This window comes from Ammospiza caudacuta, chromosome 2 (assembly GCF_027887145.1).
Source record: "Ammospiza caudacuta isolate bAmmCau1 chromosome 2, bAmmCau1.pri, whole genome shotgun sequence".
Taxonomy (NCBI): domain Eukaryota; kingdom Metazoa; phylum Chordata; class Aves; order Passeriformes; family Passerellidae; genus Ammospiza; species Ammospiza caudacuta.
The window spans coordinates 94,675,253-94,687,874 of NC_080594.1; the positions used below are offsets into that span (position 1 = coordinate 94,675,253).

Here is a 12,622-nt window from a genome sequence, read left to right on the forward strand (position 1 = left end):
TTTACTCTTTGGCATTTCAGGAAATTTCTAGAGCTTCATTGCTGTCTAGACTGTAAGATCTATGGAGCAAGCAGCACCAACACCCTTCCTGCAGGAGCAAAATGCCGTGAAAGGATGCAGCATTAAATGGGGTTTTGTGCTGTTTGTAAGTACCCCTGTCCCAGAATAAGGCAGGTGTGTGCCAAAAGGAATCCCAGCTAATGTGAGGAGGCAGGGTGCACACAACAGGGATATGGCTTTTTTCCTGTTAGTGGCGCTGCCAAAGGTATTGTTGCTTAGCCTTTGGAGAAAATAAATACATTAAAAAAGGAATTGGGCCCCTTCATTCCTTTCATCCTTTCATTCACTCTGTTTCAGTCATGGTGAAATGCCTGCATTAGGTCTTGGATTAACTTAAAAATAAATAAGAGGCATTTAACCTAAAATGGTTTTTCTAGTGATGCTCTTTTGACTAGAAAGGAATTAATTTGAACACTAAAGTGTACCCTAAAATAGACATCTGGAAATGGTATTTTTAGTGCATTAACATGACATTTTATTATGAAGACCAGAATGGCAAAAAGTTCAGCTAAAACAGTACAAATAGAATTAGCCTTTCTATCTGAAACTTGAAAAGAGAAACTATTTGATAGAGTACTTCTTCCTCTGTTCTTTTGTTTTCCTTTCCTTCCAAATATACACAGCCTTAGAATAGTATAAATATACACAGTGAACTTTATTGTAAAATAATTGCCACACTTTATTAGTACAACACTTTCACCAGAAGAGTTAATAAACACTATAAGCAAACAAACTCTTGCTAACCAAAATTATTGACTCTGGGAGCTCCCAGCTACCCACTCAGACAACACAGTCTAAAACCCCTCAATATTGGTTCATGAAAGCAGAACACATATCTGGAGTATTTTCGTCATTTTTCCTCTTGAAGAAAATCTATTCTGCAGTGGACTGGGAGGGAAGCATCTCATGCTTACAGTAGCCAGAAAGTTCTACTACATCTGCCTGCAGGCACACTGAGTGGTGATGTGTCTGCCCTCACAGCTCCAGGGCTCTGCCCTGCTCACCGGGAGATGTGGCTAAAAGCAGAGTGGCAGTAACTCTGTGCTGGGCTCCTTTGGGAAGTCTACTGCCTGCACAGCACAGTTTCCAGAGGTTTCTTTAAAACAAAAGAAAAGCCTACCAGCTACTAAGATAAATTCTTTGTTCTATGGTGCATATGGTGGAGGCTTTTCCCCAGGCAAGCAGTAAGTTGGTGTATAGAGGGCTGGAGCATTTGGGGGAAGACCATAGCTGGAGCTGGACTGAGATGGAGGCTGAGTTTCTTCTGATAAAGAAATGTCAGTAGATGATGTTCCTGGAAAATTGCTGGCAGGCTGTATCAGACAAGGAAAAATAACTTCTTCAGTAAAGGATTACAACCCCATCACAGCTTTGTGTTGTTTGCCATGTGTTACATAATAAGCCCCACGATTAAATTCCACATGCATTGCAGCACAACATTAACTTTAGTTCTAAAGCACCTGCTTAAGTGTAGCAATGATGGTGTCTAGTGAAACAAGAGATTCCATCTGTAATCCAAGTCATTTTTAATAGACATTGTGCAGACAGCTAGGCAATAGAGCAGAACAGGAATTTCTGCAGGAAAAGATGCTTGGCTTCCTGGGTGAGGCACAGCACCTGACTGACTGATTAGGTTATGTGTAGCTGCTCCTTTCCAGGCCTCACTGTGAAATTTAAATTACCTCAGATGTAATTAATCTCAGTCATAATACTTGCATAATTATTTGCCAAATGCAGATTCCTCTTAAGAGAAAATTTTACAGATGGGCACATGTTTCCCTCTTTGGCAGTCAGCATGATGGGGCTTTGCCTGAAAAAGGCACATTAAATAAATAGAGCTTGGGAAGTAGCCTATCTTCAGAAACAAACAGGGTTCATTAACACAAAAGAATGCATGTAGGGAGTAATATTCTGGATAAAATCCTACTACTGCTTTAAACCAAGTTTTGTCACTGATTTCAAGAGGATGACGATTTTACTCCTCCTCTCATATGACAGCACGTGTCAGTCTGTGGGCTTCAGCTGAAGACATGGGCTCAGTTCCCCTCAAGTTCAGACTTTAAAGTGAACTTAAAGTGCCTGGAATTTAAAAATGAGATAAAGTAATCATGGATCTTTTTCAAGGGAAATGAAAAATCTGGGCAAGTGATGTTCCCTGCTGCTAAAAAATTAATATCCACAATCTAGAAGGCCAGGGCCAGGGCTGCCCTTGGACGATGGCATCTCAGAGCTGTCCAGGGCTGGCAGACCCCATGCCAAGGTGTTTGCTTCCTCCATGGGGCTCCATGTGACTGCTGGGTCAAATCCTCCTGGCAAGGAGAATGTTGTCCTGCATTTGTACCACACAGTGACTTAGTGAGTGAGAATGGGGAGATCTCAACAGGAAGGCTTGTTCATGGCCTTTAACTCTATGAGGCAGTGCAGGTACACTGACACACCTGCTAGATACATCACCTCCAAACTTAGGTGTTGTGGTTTTGGGTTGGCTTGGGGCTTTATTTATTTCAGAGTTGTTGCTTCTCTCCCCTCTCAATCTGCAACCACTGCTTCCATCTGTTTGCCTGGAATTGCTTCTGCAGTGAGTTCTCTCTAGCAGGAATAAGTGGCACAACCCGTAAGTGCTGTCATCACCAGCAGTCCCTGCCCAGCTAATCAGGACCATTACCTGCCCAGCTGCCTGGCCTGTTACCAAGACTAGTTGTGGCTGAACTGTATTATTTTGTTGGCACATGTCACAGTAAACAAAAGAAATGCTGGTTACATCCTTTCAAAATGCATTCCTGCTATCACCATTTCTTTTTGCCATATGGCTGATTTCTTTGATAGACTTCACCTCTCTGGCCAGCATTTATTCAGTGAGATACTGGATTCAGCAAAGGACAGGAATGAATTGTCATATATCTTTAACCTGAGATAATCCACTGGTGACTCTAAAGGGTAGACTAGCTCAGTCAGGGACTTCTAATCTGTGGACAGCTAAAAATTCAGTTTCCCACATCTAAGTGTGCAGCCCTTTTGGGATGCCATGGGATATCCCAGATGTCCCTACAGATGTGACCCAGGGAAATGGGACCTGAACCTGGACCTTCTCAGAGTAGCAGCAGGGGACAGGTGGCTACTTGATCTCATTATCAGGCAGTTCAGATCCCTACATGCCAACAGCCGCTGTGTTCAGTCAGATGAATCCCAGACCCAGACTTGGATTAAGGACTACAACCATCTGAGCAGGGCTTGTGAAGGTCTGAATCCAGCAGCTTGAAGCACTGAGATGGAACATGAAGACCTCCAGCCCTATGGATTCAGCCCACAGCTCTCAAACAATGGAAGCAGATGACAGTTAAGCTTCTGGCTGTTCCTGATCATTCCTGCTTCCATCATTCATGAGTTGTACCTCTGCATAAGTTTATTTTGATTTCTTAAAATTCATATACTGATGCAGAAATTACTTCTCTCCAAACTGCAACATAATGAGTTCATATATACAGGGAGGTGGCTTGCTTTTAGTTTTTTCCCCAGGAATAGAGTTAAGCTTTCCTATTGTTTCTTACTAACAATCCCAGTGGATCCCAGTGTTTCTTACTAACCTCTCCTGACTTGGGAACAGCTCCTGGTGTCTGCCTCTGAATGTTATGAAAGTGAAGGAAGATAAATGAACAGACTTATTTGAAAAAGTGGAAATCTAGGGAAATAATAGTGTTTATTTTGGAGCGCAGATAAGAATTTGGGGAAAATGCAATGTATTTCTGTTTCTCAGTGGACACAGGACTGAACAGTCACAGTGGATCCTCATGACTACTTACATTAATATTTTCAGCTTAATTTTATGTGTTTCTATCCCCTTCTCTGTCTACTCTTGGCAACTCTTACCTCACCAGCAGGTGAGAGTCCAAAGGACAACCAGAGAAATCCTGAGGTCTGAGAACAGAGCAGAAAACTAGGCACAGACTAAGTCATCCCACAGACAAACCTGGGAGCTGGGATCCAGCTAAGAGCTCCTCTGCAGAGTTTGCACTGAGTAGCAGCTAATGCTTTTGTGGTGTGTGAGAGGGGTGTGTGTCTGTACTGTACCTGAAGAGGCAGTGGGTAGGAGGGATAGGTAGAAATTGTTGCTGCAGAAGGACAGAACCCAGCGTAGGTCAGGATCTGCTGGGCAGGATTGTACAGGATCTGGGGAGGAGGTGCAGCACTGAAGGCAATTTGGGACAGAGGTACCTGTTGAGCACACAAGACAACAAAATATCAGTACAGTGCAGAGGGGGCTGGAGCAGGAGCTGCTCCTAACACAGGCAACAATTCAACAACTTTCTATTTTCCAACACAATACCAACACAAAAAAACAGCAGACAGAATGAGAGGAGGGTGTATCCGGAATGAATTTTCTGAGTAAAAACACACAGCTATTTTAATCTTCTTCCCTTGGAAAAAGGCTGCTGGTGCTTCCCTAGCAACAGTTACAGAAGCACTGGCAGGGCTCCAGATCCAAGACAACCTGAAGTGCACAGCATACAGCTTTGGCTGCCTCTTCTTATTCATTCAGCACCAAACACCAAGTCCTTCACCATTTACTGCTGGCTCCTTCCAATGGCAACTACCTGATGCCCTCAAGTCTTTTTTCTCTGCTTTCCTACACAGATTTACCTAGATCTCCCTTTACAGACCAGTTGTTCCTCTTTCACAGCTCACTCTCACTTGGGAAATGGAGTTTGCTGCTGGCTCTCCAGCATCACTCTCAATGTGCTTACCTCATTCCTACTGCAGAAGATCCTTCTCTCATGGCTTTATGGCATGTCTTTTAATTACAATGCAAAATGAAGTTTGAATGAAGAAGTAATAGCTCACATTAAACCAGCTAAAAAATCTTGGTCAGGAAGAAAGATCAAAAGCTGGATGTGAAAGAGGGTTTGTGTTAAACCCTAAAATCTTGTGCTATATAACAATTTGTGAAGGACAGCAGAGCAACAGAGCTTTGTGAAATATTTTCACGAGATAAATCCAGTGGTTTCTTTTATTTCCTTTGTTTTTGTTAGCAGATTCCTCCACATGAGAGCATGGAATTTTCTTTTCACTGAAATTATAAAATATGGTAGTTGCCAGACAAATGCTGAAAGCAGCAGCCAGGATTTTTTTTTCTTTTTACTTCCTTTCAGATTTATCAGTGGGAGATATAAACCATTGCACCCTCTGGAGATAGTGTGAGATCTCTCTGATCGAGAAAGAGGTATATTAATTGTGTTTGTACATGGAGAACATCATCTAGGTCACTGATGTACCACATAAGGTTAATGAAAAATCTAGGCCTTAGCTTCCTGGGGAAATCTGGCATTTCAGGAGCTGGCATGGAGAAAGGCTGGGATCAAAGGCAGAGAGCTTATTTCACAGGAGAAGGCAAAAGTCCCTCATCTTCAAGGCACCCTCCTCAAAACACTCTCATCTGCAAGGAACCCACCTTTCTAGCTGCCTTGCTGTGTGGATGTGCTGGGGAAGAGACACTGCCTCAGGAGTAGGGAGGAGCAGGTAACCTGCTTGCTTCATACCCAAAGGTTTGGGGCCAGTGTACAGCCCCAGAGGGTGTCCTTCCTTCCTCAGAGGAGGGATAAAATCAGATCCCTCTGACATAAATGAGTCAAGAAACTTGACCCACAGCTGTGAAATGTAGATGCCTGTTCTGCATCTGTCACCAGCTTTCTGGTGTGGGTCTCTTTGGGTGCTGCTGTGTGACCCCCTTTGGTTTCTCCTCTTAAGGACCTCTCTCAGTCCTCTCACATTCCATCCACCCACAGAGCAATGCTCTCTAATTGCTAAGGATGAACATCTCAACAGTCCTAGAAGACAAATTTGGGGAGTCATCCACGCCACATATACTAATTCAAAGTGCCTTATTATCATTCTATCTGGTCTCAGCCCAGGGCCAGCAACAATTCATGGTTACTGAAGTTGGTTGGATGCTTTTATCAAGTATTCCAGTAATGACTCTGTATTAAATTACTCACCCAAAGGGTGGGTTGAGACATTCTAAACTGCACCAACACCCAAGTCAAAGAGATAAGGAGCTATGAACTAGCCAGGAGTGCTAACAGTGCCAGCTCACTCAGCTCACTGGCCTCACACAGACCTGCCAGAGCATTTATGTCTGACCTCCAGCTTCTTTCCACATCAGACTGCACCTGTAGTTGCATGAGTGCTAAGCCATGAACCCATGGCAAGTAGCTCAGTCATGAGGGGTTCATTCTGCTTTCCTTTTTAGAGCAGGGTGAAGGAAGCAATGCTATTTAATCTGTTCAGATTCCTTTAAGGACTGCAAGAAGGAGATTAATTAAAACAAATTTTAAAAAGCATCCCCTTCCCACCCCCCATCCTCCCCTTTAGGACTATCAGTAGTTCAGACTAATGCAGCCCTAAACTCAGGGCAGGCAGATTCCTTGGCAAGGTGTGTCAGAAAAACATCAAGAAGTCATCAAATGAACACAGGACAGGGAAGGGAGTTTCTACATTAACTCCTCATCAGCAAGTGAAATGTTCCATGTAATTCTTTACCTGCAGCTTCTGTAAGAAATAATCACAGTGTGTTATCATTTTGGGTACCTCGACTACATCTCTTGATGTAATATCTTGATCTGCTTTTTTGTTAGAGGTGACTTTAAGGGAACTGCCTCCATGTCTTATATCCAAGCATGCTGTAGATCTTAAAAGGAGATCAGGGGAGCGCCCAGGGTCTGCAGGGAATTTGTCACAAGAAAGAAAAGCCGAAATAACCAAAACAACACTTTTTTTCTGTCCAGGAAATCTGATGGGTTTAAAGGAAAGGGCACTATTTTGCAAACTCTCCCCTTTGTAACATGGTTTGGCTGCCAGCATTCCCCAGAGATAAACATGATGTTTTTTGTTTGACTAGTCAGCCTGGCCTTGTGTTTTCTGGAAGTCAATCCCAAAGCAATGCTGTGAGGCATTTCAGGGGGCTTTGCAGTTCTCCCTGCAAAATGCCAGTGAGCATTTATGTGAGAAGGTGACATCTTAAAGCAAAGTAAATAGTTCTCTCACATACTTCAAAGGGTTTTTTTCCCTCTTTATTTCAGTCCCATGCCCCTTTCTTTTCCTCTTCTACTTGATGTTTTCTTGGCCCCTGTCTTCCCCCAAGAGTTACTCCTTTTGTAAGGAAAGGGAGCAGCAGATTAGCAAACTATTTCTGGTACTAACTCAAAAGAACCCTGAGAAAGCACAGGCAGGAGCAAGGAGCAATCATTGCATTTTGGATTGCTGCTTTAGTAAGGTTTTCACAAGCATAGCTGAGGTGACTGACACAAACTCATCTTTCCCTTGAACTACAACATCCTTTTCCTGCTCACACTCAGTGGAGACATTGAACAGCTTATTCAGATGAGGTTTTTAGCTGGAGCCCTGACAGGCTCACTCCAGCTAAGCCTGGGGTCAAGCTGCACATCCACTGCTGCTGGGATTTCTCTCCATGGTTTTATGCCACCCAGTCAGAGGACCCAGACCCTGACCCAGGCTCTGCCTCCCAGCAAGGGAATGTGCCAGATCATGGACACTGCAGTTCTCCCAGGAACATCTCCTTGGATTGATGTTCCTCACCAGCAGTGCAGTGATGGCCCTGCAAAGCACAGAGCTGTATCACAGCCTCAGCCCAAATCTCATGTAAGCTTAGGTTTGAGCAAGACAGATTAGGTGGACTCAGGCTGGCTCTCTGCATGCTTCCTACAGCTGCACTCACACGCATCTGTGAGGCAGGAGAAACATTTTGGGGGCACTAAGCTGCAGTGCTCTCCCAAAAACTTACTGTAGGTGATAGCTGCCTTCACTCCACATGCAAGCTGCTCTTCTCCTCATTTCTTACTGTGGTTGTTTCTGTTCCCCTTCTGCTCCTCTCACAGGGAAGGGATGAATTAAGATGGGAAAATTGTTTTCTACTCCCTTTGGGCAGCTGCAAGTCTTCAGTGGCTGGCTGCAATCTGTTATCAATTCCTTGCAGGAGTCCCCTGCATAAAGGAGAGCTCTGCTGCACATTTCTTACATGAGACAGCTCAGGGCGCTTGTTTAGCTTAAGCTGGACAGAGGAATATTTCCAGGAAATGTTGCAACCCTTAACAAAGGTGAATTTCAAAAAATTCACATGGCCCTGCTCTACTTTAAACATGGATTTAAGCACCCAGCACACAGTGTAGACAACCTGGGCATGCTTCCTAAGGAATGCTGGGGGGTCAGAGATGTCAGGCCATCAGGCCTGACTGGATCTTTGGCTCTGACTGGGTGCCAGTTCCGAGCAGTCCCATCCTGCCACTCTGCTCCCCCTCCTGTCCTGATGTACAGCTCATCTCCCTTGCCTGCTCTATCTCTCAGCTATCTCTCATGCCTTCTCTTGCCTGCTCTAGCTCTCTTTTTTCATTTTACCCATCTTTCTATTCAGTTTTCTCCTCTGCAACAGTGACCAGACACATCATGGATCTAAGATGGCCCATGCTGCTGTCAAACCTCCCTCTGGTTCCTGCATTTCACCTCCATCTCCATGCCTCTGCCCATTTAGTTCTACTACTCTCCTGAAAGTCTAGTGAATCATGAGCCCCTTGCTTGGTCTGTAGGCATTGCTCTAGCAAACAGGGCCACTGACAGTGATAATCCCAGGAACAGCAACTCCAGCCTTTAACGTGCCAGTAACCCAGGCAAATGAGGGATGTTACTGGAGAATCCCTCTCACTCCACAGTCTCTTCTGAATGCTGTGATGCATGGTGGTGTGGCACAGGGAGTAGTTACAAGGCAGCATTCCTTAGTGAAACAAAAGAGGATATTGAAGTGTCCGAGCACACAACTGTTTAAATAAAAATTTAACTGGTACTTCAGAATTCACCCCATTCTTAGGGAAATGAACTACACAAGGCTGAGCATGTAGGACTTGACTTTTACATGTTAGCCACAAATTAGCATCCTCAGACTCCGTGCTGGCCCACACATTCAGTGATGAATTAGAAGGGAAAAAACATATGCCACTAAGTGAATTGCCAGCATTTGTTCACACTGCTGTGGTATTTTTCTTCCATTCATGTATTTGACTGGGCTTGACCCACTTAGCTGTGAACAGCTGGCAACAGCTTTGCCTAAAGGTATAAATCCATGAGAGAGGCTGAATTGTTAAGGGACAACGACTCAAAACATTCCTCCATTTGCTGAGACCCCAAGGCGCTCAGCTGAGCTGGAGGAGGTGAATTTTTGGGTGTGTATTGGCTAAACCTCTGATCTGATAAGGCACAGGGTGAATGATGGGCTGTGAGTGAGATAAGAGCTGGATCCTGTGGACATGGATTGTTCCCATTGTCATGCTAACTTGTGGTCTCTAGCACAAACCACTGAGTTGTGGGGGTCCCCCTCTTCCCCCCCCCCCCCCCCCCCCCCCAGGGAAGTACCAGGGAATTCAGGACATTTGCCTGTGGCATCTTTATCTCTACTGATGGGGCACAACTGACTCAACTGCTGCTAGGATGGGCAGCTATGCTATCTTAGAAGGTGTCAAGGATTCCCAAAGCATCCCATAATTCACATTCTTATGTCAAGCTCTCCGCCTAGCGGGAGGTACCTGAGCATTCCCACCTGAACCAGAGTGAATACAGACCCACCAGATGCTGTTCTGGGGATTTCTCTCCACCACTCTTCAGGATTTCCTCCACCACCAGACAGATGCGATCAGCGACCACCACCTGGACCAAGACTGCACAGCAACCAAGCCTTGTCTCTTGTGGGTGGTGAGATCCTCATGCTCCTGTCCTCTCTCTCTTTCTTTCTCCTTGTGTGTGTCCTTGGGTGATGTTGTTGCACGTTCATGTTGCAATTATTTAATCTTTTATTACTATAGATAATAACCACCAAAACGGCTCTATAGCCAACCAAACTGGTTTATAATAAACCCTACGTTGCTTATTTAAAAGCAGTGACATTTAGTGTTGTTTCATTCTCATCTGCTCCAAGGGAGCTATTAACAAGAACCTGGGTTACACTCTTGGTACCTTCTGTGGTGGCTCACATTCCAGACTCCCACAACACCCTGGAAACATATTCAAAGCATCTCCTTTGAATGTACATTTATACTTCCTCGGTCTTAATTTGATAATGCCAACACACAGAAAGTCCTCACATAAGGCAAAATACTGTGAGCCTTACCATGTCTTTAAAAGCCCCAAGAATGGCTGCAGTGATAATCCCCAGGAACAAGCCGATGATGTTGAGGACTGTGGAGGACCACAACAGTCTGTACAGGTGGAGCACGTCCTGACAGCTGCTCACACCCAGAAACTCATAGTAGCTGGAGGACTGGTCTGAACTGAAAGAGAATGCAGAGACAATGTCACTGCAGTGGGAATGGTTTTGCACACAATACAGGATCCTTCCTGCTTGCTTTCCTCTTTGGCAAAGTACTACACCCTTGCTCCCACCAAAAACTGCTCAGAAGAACGGGAGAAAGCCCTGCTGAAAAACTGGCTCTGCTAAGGCCAGCATCAAATGCAATCCAACCCTAGTTTGGCCGATTGATGGTGGTTACTAGCATGGACCTTTCTTTATTTTTTCTTCAGTGTCTCTAAACAGAGACATAATCTTGGTCTATGGAGGCTGCCCTTTCCATTTAGCTACCAGATAAAGCTTGCTTAGCTTTGCTTTTTTACCCAGCTCACCTAGAAATCTGCTGGCATCTCAAAAATTGGGGAAGGCAAGTTTCTAAAGCATTAATTCAGCTACAGGAAGGGAGATATTGCCAGCTAACTACGTTTGTTTATGGTGTTTGTGGTTTCAACACAGTACAGTATAAAGATGTCTTTACACTTGGGTTGTACTATCCAGAAATCTTTATTCATATTTCTACAACACACTGGTTATTGTAAATCAGGCATGTGGTGAAGTTACACCTCATTGTCTTGCCAAAAGCCAGAAATATCCTACTGCAAAATTTGAAACCACAGGTTCCTGCAGTCCTTTCCAGTACCTACCTTAATTTGAGCCCACTAATGATCTTCTAGGGCAGCTATTTGAGTAGGAAAGGTTTTTTTAAATGCCAAGCCTGTTTTTCCACTGTTAGGAAATTGCCAAATTGCCATGAGATTATGGTGGAAACCAGAAGTGGGCAGTTTGTGTTCACTCCTCTGTTCCCCCATCCCCAGTGCATGTGTGGTTAGGGAAAGCTCTGCAGAACAGTCCACAACATTTCTGGGAAGCACCAAGCCAGGCAGAGTAACTTCTGGAAATATCCAGTTAATGGCTTCAGGTCATGGTTCTGGCACTGAAGAACCACTACTGTTGAGTTCACCTGGGCCCTGCCATGAGCCCTTCTTAACTAAATAAACCTACAGCTTCAGCTGCCATGAGGCTGGGGAAATCTGATTTTACAATCCTGCCTTCATATCAGTCTATTCTAGGCCGACAACAAATCACTTTGTGGGCCTGTGCCTCTTCCTACTTCTCTCTAGCCATCCTGTGAACTGGAATTTCCAAGTCTCCAGAGCAGCATGACTGCTTATTTACCCTGGATTTGTCCATGCCAGTGCCATAAGATCTTGCTGTCCACTGTAGAATGTGGACAATAGCAGAACATATACATTTAATATATCATTGGATAATGTCACAGCAATGAGCAGTCCCAAGTGTTTCAAACAAACTCAATGTCTTAGAAAAATGGCACTGAGGATCTCCATCTGAAAGGGAAATATTCTGATCTCTCCTTAAGGTTACTTTAAGCAAAAGTTTCAGTCACTTTTTTTGACAACTCCTAACACTTTCACCCCTTTAACAGTCCTGTTCTTTTCTGTGTTGAGTTGGGCTGGTTGGTTCAGTGTTAACATGCAGACATTAGCTGTGTACCATGGAAGGAAACATTCTCACATACTGCATTGCAAATGTTCCATTATCTGTCTGGTATAGAAAAGGTACCAAAGCTGTGCATTCTCTACCTTTCCCACTTGTTTTGTACACTTCCATCGTGTCCAGATTTAACATTTCTTACATAAGCAAAAGACTCTACATAGGATTTTAATCATTTCATAGACCTTCATTCACTTTGTGTCTGCCATCTGCATAAATCACCTCCCTCTAGTCCCAAATGTTCTTTTACTTCTCTAGTTGAGATATCATCTGGCTAAAAGCTACCTTTTCATGCAGAAGCCTTTTGTAGAAGCTTGACTGTTCCCACCGTGTTTCCCTACACATAAAATGTTTATGTCTGGCATCACACTAGCCAAGTCCTACAGAGGACTGGGGTTATTCAGGGCTGCTAGTATGTGAAGAGGAGGCAAAACCAAAATTAAATAGGTGTAGGAAGGAAGAAGGATGAGAAATACACAGGGGGAAAGAAGGAAAAGTGACTGTGGCTGAACTGTAGAGGGTTGCAGAGGTTGCATGAGAGTATGTGGTAAAATGGTATAGAAGATCAGGTAAGACAAAGGAGAATGGTTTTAAACAATAGGGATGATTTAGACATTAGGAAGTAATTCCTCACTGTGAGGGTGGTGAGACACTGGAACAGATGTCCCAGAGAAGCTGTGGATGTCCCATTAGTGGAAGTGTTCAAGG

General features: G+C 44.2%; 1 protein-coding gene across 1 annotated transcript in view; it reads right to left on the minus strand.

Moving 5' to 3' along the window:
- Positions 1–896: 896 nt before the first annotated feature.
- Positions 897–12,622, minus strand: part of TMEM255B (transmembrane protein 255B) — a 69,626-nt gene continuing 57,900 nt past the window's right edge. Inside the window, exons 7-9 of the mRNA XM_058800327.1 lie at positions 10,226–10,385; positions 4,129–4,272; positions 897–1,373 (exon numbers count right to left, since the gene is read on the minus strand). Coding sequence (XP_058656310.1) covers positions 1,206–1,373; positions 4,129–4,272; positions 10,226–10,385 — 472 coding nt within the window. The 3' untranslated portion in view covers positions 897–1,205. The remainder of the gene's footprint in view (positions 1,374–4,128; positions 4,273–10,225; positions 10,386–12,622) is intronic.